At 44.2% G+C, this 17,009-nt stretch overlaps 1 protein-coding gene across 3 annotated transcripts in view; it reads left to right on the top strand.

Annotated features, from left to right (window-relative positions):
• Positions 1–17,009, top strand: part of MAPT (microtubule associated protein tau) — a 1,132,093-nt gene that overhangs the window by 447,048 nt on the left and 668,036 nt on the right. The window contains exon 6 of one of the 3 annotated variants that reach the window (XM_078645042.1): positions 7,061–8,284. The exons of the other annotated variants lie outside the window; for them this stretch is intronic. Coding sequence (XP_078501168.1) covers positions 7,061–8,284 — 1,224 coding nt within the window. The remainder of the gene's footprint in view (positions 1–7,060; positions 8,285–17,009) is intronic. 3 annotated transcript variants of the gene reach the window in all.

The following is a 17,009-nucleotide window of genomic DNA, read 5'->3' as shown; positions in this document are numbered from 1 at the left end:
GTAACGGGTAGAAACCTGGATCAGTCACTTCACTTACTCAGAGAATGTGATGTGGCAATACTTTAACCCACGGGCTCTCTCTCCGAGACCAATTCTGCTTAAACAGGAGCATGGAACTTTTGTATGCCTTTCCGCTGCTACCTCCCCTGCCCGAGCATTGATCAAGATCAGCAATACCGGGTCCAATCAATCTCACTGGCTGTGGCTTGGGGCCAGGGGAATGTGGGCTTGGCATCTGTCCTCTGATCAGGTTGCCGCTTCAGGAGAATCTTTGTTCACAGCCTCCTCCTTCATGCCAAGCTAGTATTTGCCGAAGCCCAAAAAGAAACCATCGACCCAATCGCCAGCTGGGAGATATTTGCAGAAACATTACGCAATAATATGGGAAAAAGACAGAGGGAAAATCAGCTCGAAGGAGGGTACAACGCCGCAAATCAAACGCGGTATCACAATTTTACCTTTACAAACAACGTTCGTCTAAAAAATCTAAAAACTCTTATTGGTCAAAAGTTACGAAGGCCAAGGATAGACCCTGCTGCCAAGGACGAACTGAGGTTGCTAAAACGTGACCGCAGGAGGCTGACCTGGCGACTCAAGCGTGAAGCAGAAGAGGCCCTGTGGGCCAAACTCTTACATGACGCCAAATCTAACAACAGCGCCCAATTCTGGAGAAAGATCAATAACCTGGCTTCAGTGCGGAGTCAAGGTATCAATTCCCACGTTCTAGAAGATGTCGGGGTAACCTTTCTTAGCTCGCACTTCAATTGTACTTACACAAGTACTTCCAAGTAATGCTTAAACCCATAAGCGACTCAGAGGATCGTTTAATACCACGTCATGAATGCCTCGACCTTTTGCAACTAGACCAGTCAATTGTAATTAAGTGCACACTGATCTGTAATAGAATCTAAAAGGGAAGACGTGAGGGGGCACCGGGACCAAACGGGATACCCCCCATTCTGTTCAATGAAGATCCGGACTATTGGGCAGCCGCCCTTAATCCAATGTTCGTTAAGATTCTACAGACATCACTAATTCCTTCATCGTGGAGGGGAGCAATTATCTCTCCTATCTTTAAAAAGGGAGACAAAAGCGACCCAAAAAATTATCGGCTAATAGCCCTGCTCGACAATGAGGCAAAATACTTTGCGGGTCTGCTATTAGAAGAATTATCATCTTGGGCAGCCGACGTTTCAGCAATCCCATACAACCAAACAGGTTTCTGCAAAGGTATGGGCACCTCTACTAATATTTTAGCACTCTCTTTATTAATTGACGCAGCCCTAGAAGCGAACCATCCACTCTTCTTGTGTTATATCGACTATAGCTCAGCTTTTGACCATGTCAATAGAAACCTACTTGGGAAAAGTTACAGAAGCTGAACATTTCTCCGCAGCTTTTAAACCAACTAATTCTTTTACATAGCGAGACATGGGTGCAAGTTAGGCTGGGCACTGGTGACTTTCTTACAAAAAAGATCCTTACATACACAGGAGTAAAACAAGGCTGTGTACTGGCCCCAACACTTTTTAATCTTTTTATGGGAGAGCTATCTACGTTGCTGAATGAATGCAACTCGCACGCCCCAAAGTTAGGGGGCTCACAGATCTCTAATTTATTCTATGCCGATGACTTACTACTCATCAGCCGGACCCCTGTTGGCCTCCAGCGGCTGCTGGATATCACCTCAAGATTCTCCGCGGCGAATATGCTTACCATCAACCGCGAAAAATCTAAAGTTATGTGCATTAACCTCTCCAAAAAGAAATCAACACGAAACTGGCTTTTGTCATCTCGAAAGCTAGAAATGGTCCGTGAATATCGATACCTGGGAGTTTTTATTGACCACAAGGGAAATTTCGTGCCACAGTGCGAAGCCATAAAAAGGAGAGGACTAACCATCGCAGCAAGTCTTAGAAATTTAAAAAATATGGTCTCCGGCCCAAGTTTACATCCGCTTATTAAGGTGATACAGGCTAAGTTAATTCCATCCATAACTTATGGCAGTGAATCTATGAGAGGGAGGGATGCTCCTCTAATAGACAGAACAGTGGCAAAAGCACTACGTATGATCTTTGGCCTCCCAAGGTATTCATCCCCTGCCCAAATGAGATTAGAGCTCGGGTTACAAAAAGAAGAGCTGGCACGCAAGGGAGCTTACATAAAAACCTGGCACAAAATAAGCAGGGGAGACTCGAATACTCTAAACGCTTCACTCTAAACTTCAAAACAAAGAAACATGCTCGGCAAGGCGGTACCTGGAGGCTGCTATCGAGGACCTTGGCTTACAGCAACTCTGGGATCTTCCATGCTCTACAGCAGTCTTTAATAAGGTGGTCAACAAGACAGTCCGGAAGGAATCACTGTTGCAGGACAAAGCCTCCCTATCAGAGCGGGCTCACGGCTGGCTTACGCTCCAATCGTATACTACGTCCTTGCCTCAAACCTATCTTCAGATCGGTTTTACTAAAAAAATAAAAGAGAAATTCCTGAAATTTCGCCTAGGTCTCCTGCCGTCAGCGGCCCACCTACCTCCATGGTTACGGCCACACTTACCAACAACATGCCGTCTCTGAGGGAAGGGCAAGGAAAACATTGTTCACTTGATCACCACTTGCACCAAGCTCGCCCAAGATCGGCGCGTCTTCCTGCGACCACTTTTTAATATTCGCAACATACGAACCTGCAGGCAAGCAGCTCTTGCCTGCTTTAAAGGAGACGACATCCAGCTGAGCTGCAGAATGGTAAAATTCCTTGAAAAAGCGGAGGCCTGCTTTAAAACTTTGAAGGAAACTGAACAAATTCACTAGCACCGTAAAAAGTCTATAGGTTGAACCCCATGGATCCTGTGATGATCAACCACCAGAGTGTCACCCTGACTTTCCCACATATCGACCAACAATAATTATAAATTGGGACACTCTGTACTGTTATTATAACTTAACATCGGCACTTTTTTATTCCTCCCTTTGGCCGGCATTGGTGGAGAACCTTTCTTGGTTTTTAAATTTCTCTTTTTTATGATAAATAGACTGTTTAACTAGATCTCAAGCTTCTTTTAACTGTGTTTTTGATATTACTCCAAGCATTTTGCTTTTTGTTTTATGGACGGATCTTTCGTTATAATATGTTTAAATTTGACTTATGTTTTTTTTAGAAATGGAATCTTCCTTCTTCTATATTGTAAAGGTTTTAAATAACCATGCACAATAAAGTATCTACCATGATAATTATCACAGCAGCAGGGCATTGTCTTGCACCTGGCCCTACACAACCTCTCCTCCATGCGTGCGGTTGATCTTCTTTAATCAACCTTTCAAAGTCGTTGATGGTATCCTGGTAGCCAGGCGCACTTCCACGAAATCAGTGTATGCCATGTGCTGAGATGAATCTGTGGCTTGGTGCGGCAGCAGCCAGACAGACCCATTGCAGGATATCTTGTTTGTTTTGACTTTGGCCGAGCAAGGACATGCACAGGGCACTGTTAAAGGTTACATTTTGACTCTCAGTCTTTTTGCTTTTGATGGACCAGACCTCTTTGTTTAGATTACCTGTTGTGATGCATTTTCTTAAAGATTTGCAACATATATTTCTGATCAAACCCTTAGTGATGCCTCAGAGGGAATTAAATGTGGTCCTTGCTTTCCTAATGTATACCTGTTTGAGCCAAATCACAGTTGTTCATTACAGTATAATGGAGCATACATATCAGATAAAATAGTATGATACAAAAATATCGTTTTTTTGTGGTAAATAATATCATTTTCAAAAATATTTTTTTTCCAATAATATAGTAATGTATTCATTTTAGGTGTTAGTATGGTTGGTATAATTTTTATTCATTTTCATAAAATATAGTTTTAATTTAGATTTTGGCAGACTGGTTGCGCTGTCTGCAGAAATATAAATCCCATGGGATATTATTGTATTGTGGTATTGTGGTATATTTGTAAAGCGCAAGCCTGTCACCACCAAGGGCATCCTGGCGCTTTTGAACACTGATCCAGCGAGTTCAGCAAATTCAGCAGTTAACCTGTCCTAGGGAAGAGGTAAGTTTTCAACGCCTTCCTAAAGGCTGAAAGATCTTCAAGACTCCTTAAGGATATTGGCAAGGAGTTCCAGAGTTTTGCCGCCGCTACTCTGAACGAACGGCCGCCCATCCTCACTCTCTGGAACCGAGGGACTACTAGTAGCCTGGATGAAGAGGACCGAAGGGCTCGAGATGGAAGATACCAGGCAAACATTCTTTGCACGGGGACCGGGCCCAAGCTATGAATAGCTCTAAACACCATGCATGCTGCTTTGTAGCGAACACGTAGATGGACCGGAAGCCAATGAAGTTCCTGTAACGCAGCCGTAGAAGAGCTGTGATAAGGGCGGGATAAGGCAAGTTTGGCTGCGAGGTTTTGTACCCTTTGGAGCTTGCCCAGAAGTGTTACCGGGGCTTCCAGAAGTAGTGCGTTACAATAGTCGAGTCGACTTAAGATGGTGCTACTTCAGGTCTGGCTTGCTCAGGGAGTAGGGTAGAACCTTGCGCAGCATGCGAATCAGCATCATGCACGTTGAAGTAGTCTTGTTTACGTGCAGATCCAACTGCAAGTTGGGCCCAAAAATGACGCCCAGATTACGCGCCGATTGTGCGGCTGACACTGTGTCTGAGAATGACTGGGGCCAGAAGTTGTTTGGGAGATCTCTAGGAACTCGGTCGGTAGAACAGTGCAGAACCTCCGTCTTAGTTCCATTGAACTGTAACGAGTTCGAGCGGAGCCATTCCGCTGTAGCCTGCATGCACCGATGGAAAGTCTCCAGCGGGACTGCATCCTGACCCTCGAGTGAAAAAACCAGCTGGGTATCATCCGCATAATTAAATGCGGAGATCCCAAAAGATTTAATGAGCTGGACTAGGGGGCGGAGGTAGATATTAAAGAGTATCGGGCTGATGGCTGAGCCCTGAGGTACTCCTTGTCCTACCCACCGCTCCTCTGAACTAAAGGGAGGGAGCGAGACCCGCTGCTGACGGTCGTTCAAATAGGAAATTTGGGATTATATTATTATATTATGGGATTTATATTTCAGTGGATGGGATATCCGTCAGCATTGTGATGGAGTAACCTGTCCCCTGAAATCTAAATTTTTATTAAATGTTATTAGTAATTCGTTTTTTATAATCAACTTACAAAATAATTATGTAAATTGTTAACTGTTATATCATCTTTTGAATGTAAAATTGTAATTCTAATTTTATTTTAGTTTTATTATTAATAATAATAAGCTATATTTAGGGAGCAGGTTGTTGGGTTTGAAGGGGTATTGGTTTGGAAGTTAAGGTATAAATAATTTCAGATTATTTTTAATTAGTTTTCAATTGTTAATTCATTATTTAATTGATTGTTAACTATATAAATAGTTTAAAGGTGATATATTTAAGTTCTCCAGTATTGTATCTTTTATGGATTCAAATGCTTGAATCTTCCCCGTCGTCATGGTGGGAGTCACCATGACGACGTGGAGGATTCAAGCATGTGAATCTATCAAGTATATTAATACTGGAGAACCATAGTGTGCTGGTAAATAGCTTGTTTTTCATCATTTAGATAGGCTTCAGTTTAGGAAATGTACTGTCTCTTGCTTAAACTATTTTATCATCCAGCCTAGAGACATCTTTCCTCTTTAGCAGCATCATGTGATCAAAAAAATAATAAATATTTAACACATATATAAAAATGCATAAAGGGGATTTGGGCGAGCCAATTTCTTTGGTATGGTCATCTGTCATTCACGTTTTGCTTCCACCCACCAAATAATACAGCACAGGGCAGTGAGTCAGCACTCTTCAGCCACTAGCTTTCTTGCACTGTGAGTGACTGCATTTTGCCAGATCAAATGAGCACACTTGTAGGGAAAGGAAAAGAAGTACACTTCAGTGCCAGAGCTTGTGAGCAATAATATACCATGTGTTCCCATTCTTTATCCTTCTTTATTTTTTTATCACTTTATGCATTAGAACTATGCCTTTAGGTAACTGTATTTCAATGTCAGTAGTACTTTTTTGCCTCATTAAGGATCATCCCATTATATACTTTCAGACGAAAATTTCTTCTCTAACTGCTATAGGTTTACCTGCCTACTAGGAAGCACTCCTACTGTTCTATTAAAATCATGCAATTGTGATTTTTTTTAAAACCTTTTTATTACAAGGAAATGACTACCATATTTAGGCGGCAGTGTGTTTTTTTTCTTCCTTTTTGTGGCATATGCCTGTAATAAAATTAATTTTAAATAATTACTATTGCACCACTTGTGAGCTTTGGAAATACTTGTTAGTCAGTGTGCCTCTTACTACCTTTCGTAGTTTTAAATATGGTTATACTTCTCTGCATTCAAAATACTGCAAATTAGTAAAGGAAAGCATTTAGAAATTGACTGCCCTACCCCATATTGGGATTTACCCATGTAAACTAGCTTTGTTTATGAGTGTGATATGTATTTACACGGGTATGCCCAGAATATAAATGTGTTCTGAATTTTAGTACAGCTTTATATTACTGTCAGCTTTGTTATGAATATATATTTTCTTCTTCGGTAACCTTGCAGATCATAGTGTTTTCAGTATGAAATGGATAGAATGCTTCCTAATAGGTAGAACTTTACATTTAATCATTATTTGATTTAGAAACTGTCTAAAAACAAAACTGATATGAGAGAGTAATGGTACACTATGCAGTGTAAACAAAAGCTTGATTATCCTGTATACAGAGATCCTGTATGGGTGTCATATATCTTCATTTTACTATAAATTATTTAGACCATCTCATATTTAATTTTCTAGTACCGATTTGTAATAAAGAAGCATTTCTGTATGGATGAGCAGATAGTATTGAGGAAGATGTTAAATCTAGGATTTCCGTTAATGTGCCATCATGGGTGGATTACTGGATGTTGCTAGTGCATGTTTTATTGATTGTCACAGATATATGATTTCTATAGTTCATCAAATGTTTCATTTCAGTATGTTTGCTAACTCTGTTCCACACTTGGTAACCTGGCAATTTACTCCCAGAGAAAATTCAGAATCCAAAGGTATTGAGCACAGAATCTGAAATCCGGCAGTATGTGAAAAATGAAATTCCCTTTGAAAGTTACAAAGGAAACCAATCATGTGATGCAATTCAAGAATCGATCAGACAATCGAAATTCGACGTAGAACAAGTAGCAAAAGAGGTACAATATCAAGATGACTCTAAAAAAGCAGCAATCATTGTAGATATGCGTCAGAATGGAGCTTCTGAAACTAGCATGACAATTGGGCTTGAAATAGACAATATTGAGGCATGCAAAGAAGTGATGAGTTTTAATTCTGAGATATGTGCTGTTGAAGAACTTTCACCGACCACCTCTGTTGTTGAGCTGAAGGATTTTCAGTTAGAAACTCATCAAAATAAAAGAATAGAAAATTGTCTAAAGAATATTAATGGTCAACTTTCTAACATTGAAAAGATACCTTATGAAAATCACATTGAGTTAGGAAAGGTAACTGTTGAAGACGGACGCAACGAAGAGATATTATCTGTGCCAACATTGGCGCTAGTGCCTGCAAGCATTGGTGGAAAAGAACCACGAACTAAGGAGGAGCTCAAAGATGAATGTGAAAATCAGGGCGAGTTCTATAACTTCCTGTCTGATGAAAATGTGTGTGCGCCATTAGATAAAACATCAGATTCTGATCTCGAAGATCATGGAGATGGAGTATATGAGCAGGTTGCAAGTTGTGAATATATGTTTAAAGACTTGCAGCAAACACATTTACCAATGCTTTCACCAGAGCAGCAAATACCTAAAGATGACATTTTTGAAATTAACGAATCTTCTCTGACTGATTTTGTAGCCAATCTTCCAAAAAGACAGATTGTTATGGCAGGTTTTGAAAATACCTTATTTGAAGACACATCTTTTACTGAACATTCATCAGGATCATTCTCAGTTAAAGGTTATGTGGCTGCTTCTTGTGGGGACTCTGAAGCACAATCCCCTGAAAACGTCTATCAAGTGGAAATAGATGCCAATAGGCCCCTGCCTGTTAAGCAATTAAAATATGAACACGTTGTTTTAACCACTTCTGATAGAATCTGTGACAATTTAACGAGTCCAGACAGTGTTTTGCAACACTTGACTGAAGGAATCTCGAATACAGCTGAACCAGATGACGGAATGATGATGGTGCGAAGAAGAAAACCTGGCATGCTTGGATCAGGAATACCAGTCAGTTGTGCTCCTCAATCACAAGGTGTGTTCCACATTTTTGTGTCATTCTGTTTGAGTTCGCAATCTGCTAGACCAAGACTGCACCCTGCTGTTGAACCCTGTAATAAGCTTCCAGCTACTTCCTGCGACCTGCTTGAAAGACTGCCCCGGAAATTCCACTGCAATCGTATACATATTGTAAAGCTCGTTTCTTTCCCTTTGCTGTTTTATTTAGTTATTTGTTTCAAGTAATTATCAGTTTTTGTCACATTGCATGCCAATTGCATGATTGCTTACACCATCCCTGTATTTTTTATTTTAGAACTGAGCACAGATCTCCAAATAATGGAATTATACTGAAAACATGTCTTATTTGCGGTCTCTCAGTCTTTCTAATAAATCCCACTGTTGCCTACCTGCATTGAGTGCCAATATTCTTTTTTTTTTAATGGTTTTTAGCAGATAATTCATTGTGCATGCAACACTCTTGAGTAGCCTATTTGCTATGATCTTTATGGAAATGTCTTGATGGCAAGATTTGTTGGTTGTTAGTTAAATGTTGTTCATAGTTAATTGGATTAGTAAGTGAAATACTTACTTATTCAAATCCTGCATTGGAGACTAATCATTGTGCAGATGCTCTAGGTGTGAGCTTTTGAAATGTGATAATGGTGTTTACATTTATTTAGTAATGAACAGGTATTTCAAAAGAGAAGTCGCATGTTTTTAACTTTTGATGTTCCTTTCGTTCCCAACTTGTATATGTTCTGGAATGGCAAAATAACACTATCTATGTCATCATAACTAATTACTGCTATCTTGTTTTGAATGCTCGTTCCATAATCTCTACACTTACTTCTCCCAAAACTCAATTTCAACTGCCACGTACTGCATAATTTGAAACAAGACGTTCCTAAGTATGTTCTGCAGTCTTATGTTCAAGTATTCCAATTACCCTGCAAAAAAAGTTTTCGCCCAAAGGACAGCTGGCTATACCCATTATTCACGACCATAATTTCTTTTTCATTTTCAAAAGTTTTTATTGAGAAAAGATACTCATAGTAAAGCATCACGGTACACCTTATTTATTTATTTATTTATGTAATTTATTGAGCGCGGCGAATACCCGTGGGCGTCTCGGCGCTATGATTCCATTAATTCCCTCATCGCTCATAGCAGGCTGTATTGGACTACTGATCGAATAACCAGGTTTTTAATAGTTTTCGAAATTGCATAAGTGAAGGAGAGGTCTTGATGCAGAGTGGCAAGGAATTCCAAAGCTTTGAATACCCTGAACTGGACTAAGTCGGTGGTGTACACACTACGAGGTCCTGAACCGGTGCTGCAGGAGAACTGCCCCCTGGAACTGGCACGAGACTCCTTTAAATATTTGGGCATTGTCATTGCGAATAACGCTACAGACTTTTTTGACAAGAATTTGAAACCGCCTGTAGAACGCCTTCGGGCGGATGTTAAACACTGGGCGGCCTTGCCGCCGACTCTCCTTGGGCGTGCCGCTCTTTATAAAATGATGGCACTTCCCAGGTTCCTCTACGTGCTGGAAAATACCCCATATCTTGTGGGACCGAGATATTTCAAACAAGTAGCGGCGCTGGTCTCGAGCCTGCTTTGGAATAATGGCCCGGCGTGTATAGCATACGATAAGTTGACGAGGAGCTGGTATGAAGGAGGTATAGCATTGCCTAACATACAGCTATACTACTGGGCGGCCCACCTTAAAACGATAAATCAATGGGTACATGCTCCGAGGACTGACCCGGCATTTAAAGCAGACTGGTCACAACTAGGGACGGAGGGCATGCTCGCTGTACTATATAACAAGCCACATGTTAAGAAATTACTAGGCCCGACGCACCACACAGCGGCCCTATGCCACATTGCAGAAAAGCGGCTAGGATGGCAGGGAAAAATCACCAAACTGACACCGCTGTGGGACGCCAAAGCATTGGGGGCCCTACGGTCTTGCAAGGGATTTGCGCAATGGGACTGCATAGGAATCTCCACAGTCGGGGACCTATGGGACAAAGACACGGTGGTCACGTTTCCACAGCTCCAACAGCAATATCACATGAACCCAACCGAGATGTTTAGATATGTGCAAATAAGACACGCACTGCTCCAGGCGATCCCGGCAGGCACTAATATACCAGAGTCCTCGCCACTAGAAAACAGGCTCTTAACAGAATATATGCCACAGAGCGCAACTTCCCTCACCTATAAAAAACTGATCAACAACCTAGGGGATCCGACGGTAAAGTTACGAGACAAATGGGTGGGAGAAATAGGAGAGGTTACTGATTCTGAATGGAATGAGGCACTGGCCTCCCCAAAGGAAGTTGGCATCTCAGCAAAATTCAGATTGTTGCAACTGAAAATCCTACATCGTATTTATTACACTAGGACCCTGCTTCATAAAATACACCGGGCACCACATCCCTGGGACAAGTGACATGCAGTACAACGAATGTATAATAAAAGGTATTTGACAATGTGAACGACCTATGATATAAAGAGAAAATATATACAAAGTAATAATGTTACATTAAGAGCATCCAAAAATGTGGGTAATTTGTCAGTGTTAAAATGATACACCGTCAGCAATCTAGATGAATTATAGTAGCATCAGGATATGCTAGTATCATAATGTGAAAAGTATGACTAGACAGGAATTTTCTTAATAGGAAAAAGGAATATAAAACAAGCATTTACAATGCAATGGTCTCTGCATTCTTAAAGTTAGAGCTATTGGCATTGCTCATGACATTACTTTTATTTATGTTTTTTTTAAACATAAATAAATGGCATTGTCATTTACATTCCAATAGCAGGGCAGGAGAGCAAGCACAACCAACGAGGGGGCAGGAGAGCAAGCACAACCAATGAGGGGGCGGGGGCAATAGAGCAAGCACAACCAACCAGGGGGCAGGAGAGCACGCACAACCAACGAGGGGGCAGGGGCAGGAGAGCACGCCCAACCAACGAGGGGGCAGGAGAGCAAGCACAACCAACGAGGGGGCGGGGGCAGGAGAGCAAGCACAACCAACCAGGGGGCAGGAGAGCACGCACAATCAACGAGGGGGCAGGAGAGCATGCACAACCAACGAGTGGGCAGGGGCGCAAGCACAGCGAGGGGGCAGGGGAGCAAGCACAACGAGGGGGCAGGGGTGCAAGCACAGCGAGGGGGCAGGGAAGCAAGCACAGCGTGGGGGCAGGGGAGCAAGCACAGCAAGGGGGCAGGGGAGCAAGCTCAGCGAGGGGGCAGGGGAGCAAGCACAGCGAGGGGGCAGGGGAGCAAGCACAGCGAGGGGGCAGGGCAGCAAGCACAGAGAGGGGGCAGGGGAGCAAGCACAGCGAGGGGGCAGGGGAGCAAGCACAGCGAGGGGGCAGGGGAGCAAGCAGGGGGCAGGGGAGCAAGCACAGTGAGGGGGCAGGTGAGCAAGCACAGCGAGGGTGCAGGGGAGCAAGCACAGTGAGGGGGCAGGGGAGCAAGCACAGCGAGGGGGCAGGGGAGCAAGCACAGCGAGGGGGCAGGGGAGCAAGCACAACCAACTAGGGGGCAGGGGCAGGAGAGCAAGCACAACCAACGAGGGGGCAGAGGCAGGAGAGCAAGCACAACCAACAAGGGGGCAGGGGCAGGAGAGCAAGCAAAACCAACGAGGGGGCAGAGGCAGAAGAGCAAGCACAACCAACGAGGGGGCAGGGGCATGAGAGCAAGCACAACCAACAAGGGGGCAGGGGCAGGAGAGGAAGCACAACCAACGAGGGGGCAGGAGAGCAAGCACAACCAACGAGGGGGCTGAAGGGAGACAGGCTGCCCTCGTCTAGAGAGATGCCCAGTGGGTATGTGTTGAGACATTTTGCCCTCGTCTGAACAGATGTCCAAGGGATCTGTGGGTCTAAGTCAAAAAGTAATAAATATAGGCAGGTACAACATTTTCAAAAAAGACCGACATAAATACTTAAGAGACAAGTCCACATTGCACCAAAAGCTGGCGTGCATACAATTTGATAACTTTGATACACACGTAATAAAAACTTATAAAAATTATCCGTGTGACCTGACGTGTTTTATTTTGAACGAGCATGTATGTTCAAAAGCATCAAATATTATATCAAAAAAATAAAGCAAATAGCAAAACGACAGCGCTTATCCTTACAACATACCACACACCAACGGAAACAAAAAACACCCGCACAATATGAGCGTATGTAAATTGTCCGTCTTACTTAATATGCCAGATAAAACAACGTATTACACTCAAGAAAGATTCAGTAAATAACCAACATCGTAACTCAGGCCATCTTCCACACACGATAGAGAGGAAGAAAGCAGCACCCGTTAAACGTGTGCATGCCTTGCAGCAATACATTGATTTGCCCGTATGGTCACACATAAACAACATAGTGCCTCACATAAAAGCACAGATATGCTCAGTCACAATTAAAATTACAAATGTCACACTACATGCATGCTGGGATACTTACATCAAATGTTTCTCAAAAAGCCCCCATGTTGTGCTGGGTCTCTCGACTCGCCAGCAATTCAAATCGAATTTCGCGTGAAAAACGGCGCATGGTATGTGGTGTTTTATAGGCCAATGATCTAACTCGTTTAAACCTGGAGGACGCACAACTTTTTTCTTTTTTTAAAAACTTTTTATTGAAGTTGCAGGTAAAAATAATAAGCACAAGGTCATCTTTAAGTTTACAATTCTTATTCTTACATTCTTGCAGCTTTGAATCACATCAATAATCTTTTAACCATATAAATTGCACGCAAGGTTCGTACGGGTGTGCCAATTTTCGCATCCATATAATCATATATCACTTCCTCGAGCACAGTCTAAAGGACCTTTAGCCTTCAACGTGTGTTAAGATAAACAACATTACATTAATACGTAACAGTAGAAAAATTCATCACAAGTAGGTATATTTTTACGTTTACACCGATCTGTAGCCATCCCTCACGTTCCACTTAGCGTCGCAAAAATCTGTAAGTGAACAGTACATTGTCTGATAGTTCAACTTTAATAACCCCCCCCAGCCAGTTATTCATCTTCCCCCTCAGAGTCTAGGTCTTCGTCTTCCGGCAATGGTTCACAAAGGTCCCCTCTATAAATGTTCCATGCTGTCCATACCTTATTCCATTTGCGGGGGCAGGCCCTTAGCACATAGACCGCTCTTTCCGTAATCATCTGCTTGTCCATATTGTTACCCCACCTATAAGCTGTAGGCAAATCTGGTGTTCCCCACCTTTGCGCAATGTCTCGCTTAGCCACCATCATGGCCAGGGTCGCCCATATCAGTTCATGCCTATTCAGATCAGTAGGGTCCCAGATGTTCAATAAGCATTTCCGAGGTTCTGGCAAAATGGAGATCTTAAGCGTTTGCGAGAACCTGCCTCCAGAATTCTTGTATGTGTGCGCACCCCCAGATTTTATGATACACTGTACCCTCCTCCCCGCATCCTCGCAGACAAAAGGGATGTGGTGCCCGGTGTATTTTATGAAGCAGGGTCCTAGTGTAATAAATACGATGTAGGATTTTCAGTTGCAACAATCTGAATTTTGCTGAGATGCCAACTTCCTTTGGGGAGGCCAGTGCCTCATTCCATTCAGAATCAGTAACCTCTCCTATTTCTCCCACCCATTTGTCTCGTAACTTTACCGTCGGATCCCCTAGGTTGTTGATCAGTTTTTTATAGGTGAGGGAAGTTGCGCTCTGTGGCATATATTCTGTTAAGAGCCTGTTTTCTAGTGGCGAGGACTCTGGTATATTAGTGCCTGCCGGGAACGCCTGGAGCAGTGCGTGTCTTATTTGCACATATCTAAACGTCTCGGTTGGGTTCATGTGATATTGCTGTTGGAGCTGTGGAAACGTGACCACCGTGTCTTTGTCCCATAGGTCCCCGACTGTGGAGATTCCTATGCAGTCCCATTGCGCAAATCCCTTGCAAGACCGTAGGGCCCCCAATGCTTTGGCGTCCCACAGCGGTGTCAGTTTGGTGATTTTTCCCTGCCATCCTAGCCGCTTTTCTGCAATGTGGCATAGGGCCGCTGTGTGGTGCGTCGGGCCTAGTAATTTCTTAACATGTGGCTTGTTATATAGTACAGCGAGCATGCCCTCCGTCCCTAGTTGTGACCAGTCTGCTTTAAATGCCGGGTCAGTCCTCGAAGCATGTACCCATTGATTTATCGTTTTAAGGTGGGCCGCCCAGTAGTATAGCTGTATGTTAGGCAATGCTATACCTCCTTCATACCAGCTCCTCGTCAACTTATCGTATGCTATACACGCCGGGCCATTATTCCAAAGCAGGCTCGAGACCAGCGCCGCTACTTGTTTGAAATATCTCGGTCCCACAAGATATGGGGTATTTTCCAGCACGTAGAGGAACCTGGGAAGTGCCATCATTTTATAAAGAGCGGCACGCCCAAGGAGAGTCGGCGGCAAGGCCGCCCAGTGTTTAACATCCGCCCGAAGGCGTTCTACAGGCGGTTTCAAATTCTTGTCAAAAAAGTCTGTAGCGTTATTCGCAATGACAATGCCCAAATATTTAAAGGAGTCTCGTGCCAGTTCCAGGGGGCAGTTCTCCTGCAGCACCGGTTCAGGACCTCGTAGTGTGTACACCACCGACTTAGTCCAGTTCAGGGTATATGCTGACGCCTTTCCATGCGCGTTACAAAGATCCAGTAACGCTGGGATCCCGCTTTCAGGCTCTATCATATAGATCAACATGTCATCTGCATAGAGGGATATTCTGTCTTCCCACCCATCCTCCCATGTGATCCCTTTGAGCAACGGTGTAGTTCTGATTAGGGTTGCCAGTGGTTCTATCACCAGAGCGAAGAGCAAGGGCGACAACGGGCACCCCTGCCTAGTCCCCCTTCCCAGTGGGAATGTCTGCGAGATGTGGCCATTAGCTACCACCTGCGCCACCGGTTTTGTATAGAGTAATCTGACCCAGGCTATGAATTTCGGTCCAAAGTCCATACATCTCAACACCGCAAACAGATATTCCCATTCAACCAGGTCAAAAGCCATTTTGGCGTCAAGGGAGAGAATAACTGCCCTTTCGGGGATAAGGTGTGCTCGTGCCAGCACCCCGTGAATTCGTCTGAGATTCAATGCTGTACTTCTGTGTGGCATAAAGCCTGACTGGTCAGGGTGTATCAGTGTCTGCAGGTGCTGTATCAGCCGGGTGGCTAGTAGTTTTGCTAGAACCTTAGCCTCCACATTAAGCAGGGAAATGGGGCGGTAAGAGGAGCATTGAGTCGGAGGCTTCCCTGGCTTCGGTATGGCCACAATCGTGGCTGTGCGCTGGTCCAGCGGGAGTTCCGCCTTCTCCAGACTTTCCATATACATTTGTCGTAGTGGCTTACTCAGTGTCTCGGCCCTAGCTTTGTACCATTTTAGAGGTATTCCATTGGGTCCTAACGCTTTTCCCGAGTGTAGTTCCTGGATTGCCAATTGAATTTCATCTTCTGTCGGGTCGAGATCTAGCTCTTGGACTGCCTCTAGTGTGAGCTTGGGGATGTCAATGTTTTCTAGTGCGAGTGTTGCCTCTTGAGCAGTAACCTCTCACTCAGGGGTATAGATCTCTTGGAAGTGACGTGCTAGGGTGCACACTATGTCTTCCGGGTGTGTCTGTAACTGACCGTCGTCTGAGTACAGTCGCTGTATGCTTTTATTGCCTCCCCCCTCTTATCTAGCCATGCCAGCATTTTCCCAGCTTTGTAGCCTATGTCGTATATCCTATTTGCTGTGTTCGTGACATGACCCTGGACTGTTGTCGTAAGGTGTGCCCGGTATTGTTGCTGCCGTAGTTGTAATACGTGTGCTGTCTCCGGTGAGGGGTCTGCCATGTGGGTAGTGTTTGCAGTGTGGAGTGTCAGCTCGAGCTCCGTGAGGTCCTCCGGTCTTCCCTTTTATGCCCCGTTATCGCTGCCATCGCTCCTCCCCGCAGGACCGTTTTGTACGCCTCCCATAGGACCGAGGGAGAGGACACTGATCCGGTGTTTTCATCAAAATAGCGTGTGGTCACTAATTGAAGTTCCTTCCTGATCTTCGGGATTGTAAGGTAGTTCGGGTATATTGGATAAATTCTGGCACGTCTCTTTTCTTTTGTGGTGAGTGACAGAGATATCGGTGAATGGTCAGATATGCCTCTAGGCAGGATGTCTATTTTATCTATCTTCCCTAGTCCTACCCCTAGAAATAAAAAGTAGTGTATGCGGGATAGGCTATTATGGACGGCGGAGTAATATGTGTATTGTGTCTCCGTGGGGTGCAGTTGACGCCATACGTCTGTAATGCCCATTGCCTCCAAGAATCCCGGCAGTGTTGCTGCCCCCCTAGGGCGTTCTCTAATGGGAAATGTGTCCATTGTTGGATCTACTATTGCATTGAGGTCGCCCCCTATGATCGTGTCACCTTCTGGGAGGTCTAAAAGGAACTTACCCAGTGCAGGCAAAGCTACAGAGTGGAGTGCCGGGGGGATGTAGACTGAAACCACGTTAAGTGGCTTCCCTTCCCACTGCCCATGCAATGCCGCGAAACGACCCTGATCATCCGTTTTACGGTGTAATGCCATAAAGGGTTACGCCTTTTTCATGAGTATCCCCGCCCCTCGGGAGCCAGACGTGAACTCCGCATGCGCTGCCATAACATAACCACGTCTATCTAGTGCCTTACATGCTGTTCCCGTGAGGTGCGTCTCCTGTAGCAATATGAGGTCAGGGCCTTGGCGT

This window comes from Lissotriton helveticus, chromosome 5_1 (assembly GCF_964261635.1).
Source record: "Lissotriton helveticus chromosome 5_1, aLisHel1.1, whole genome shotgun sequence".
Classification (NCBI taxonomy): Eukaryota; Metazoa; Chordata; class Amphibia; order Caudata; family Salamandridae; genus Lissotriton; species Lissotriton helveticus.
The sequence above is the reverse complement of the archived record's forward strand: the minus strand, read 5'-3'. Positions and strand labels throughout refer to the sequence as shown.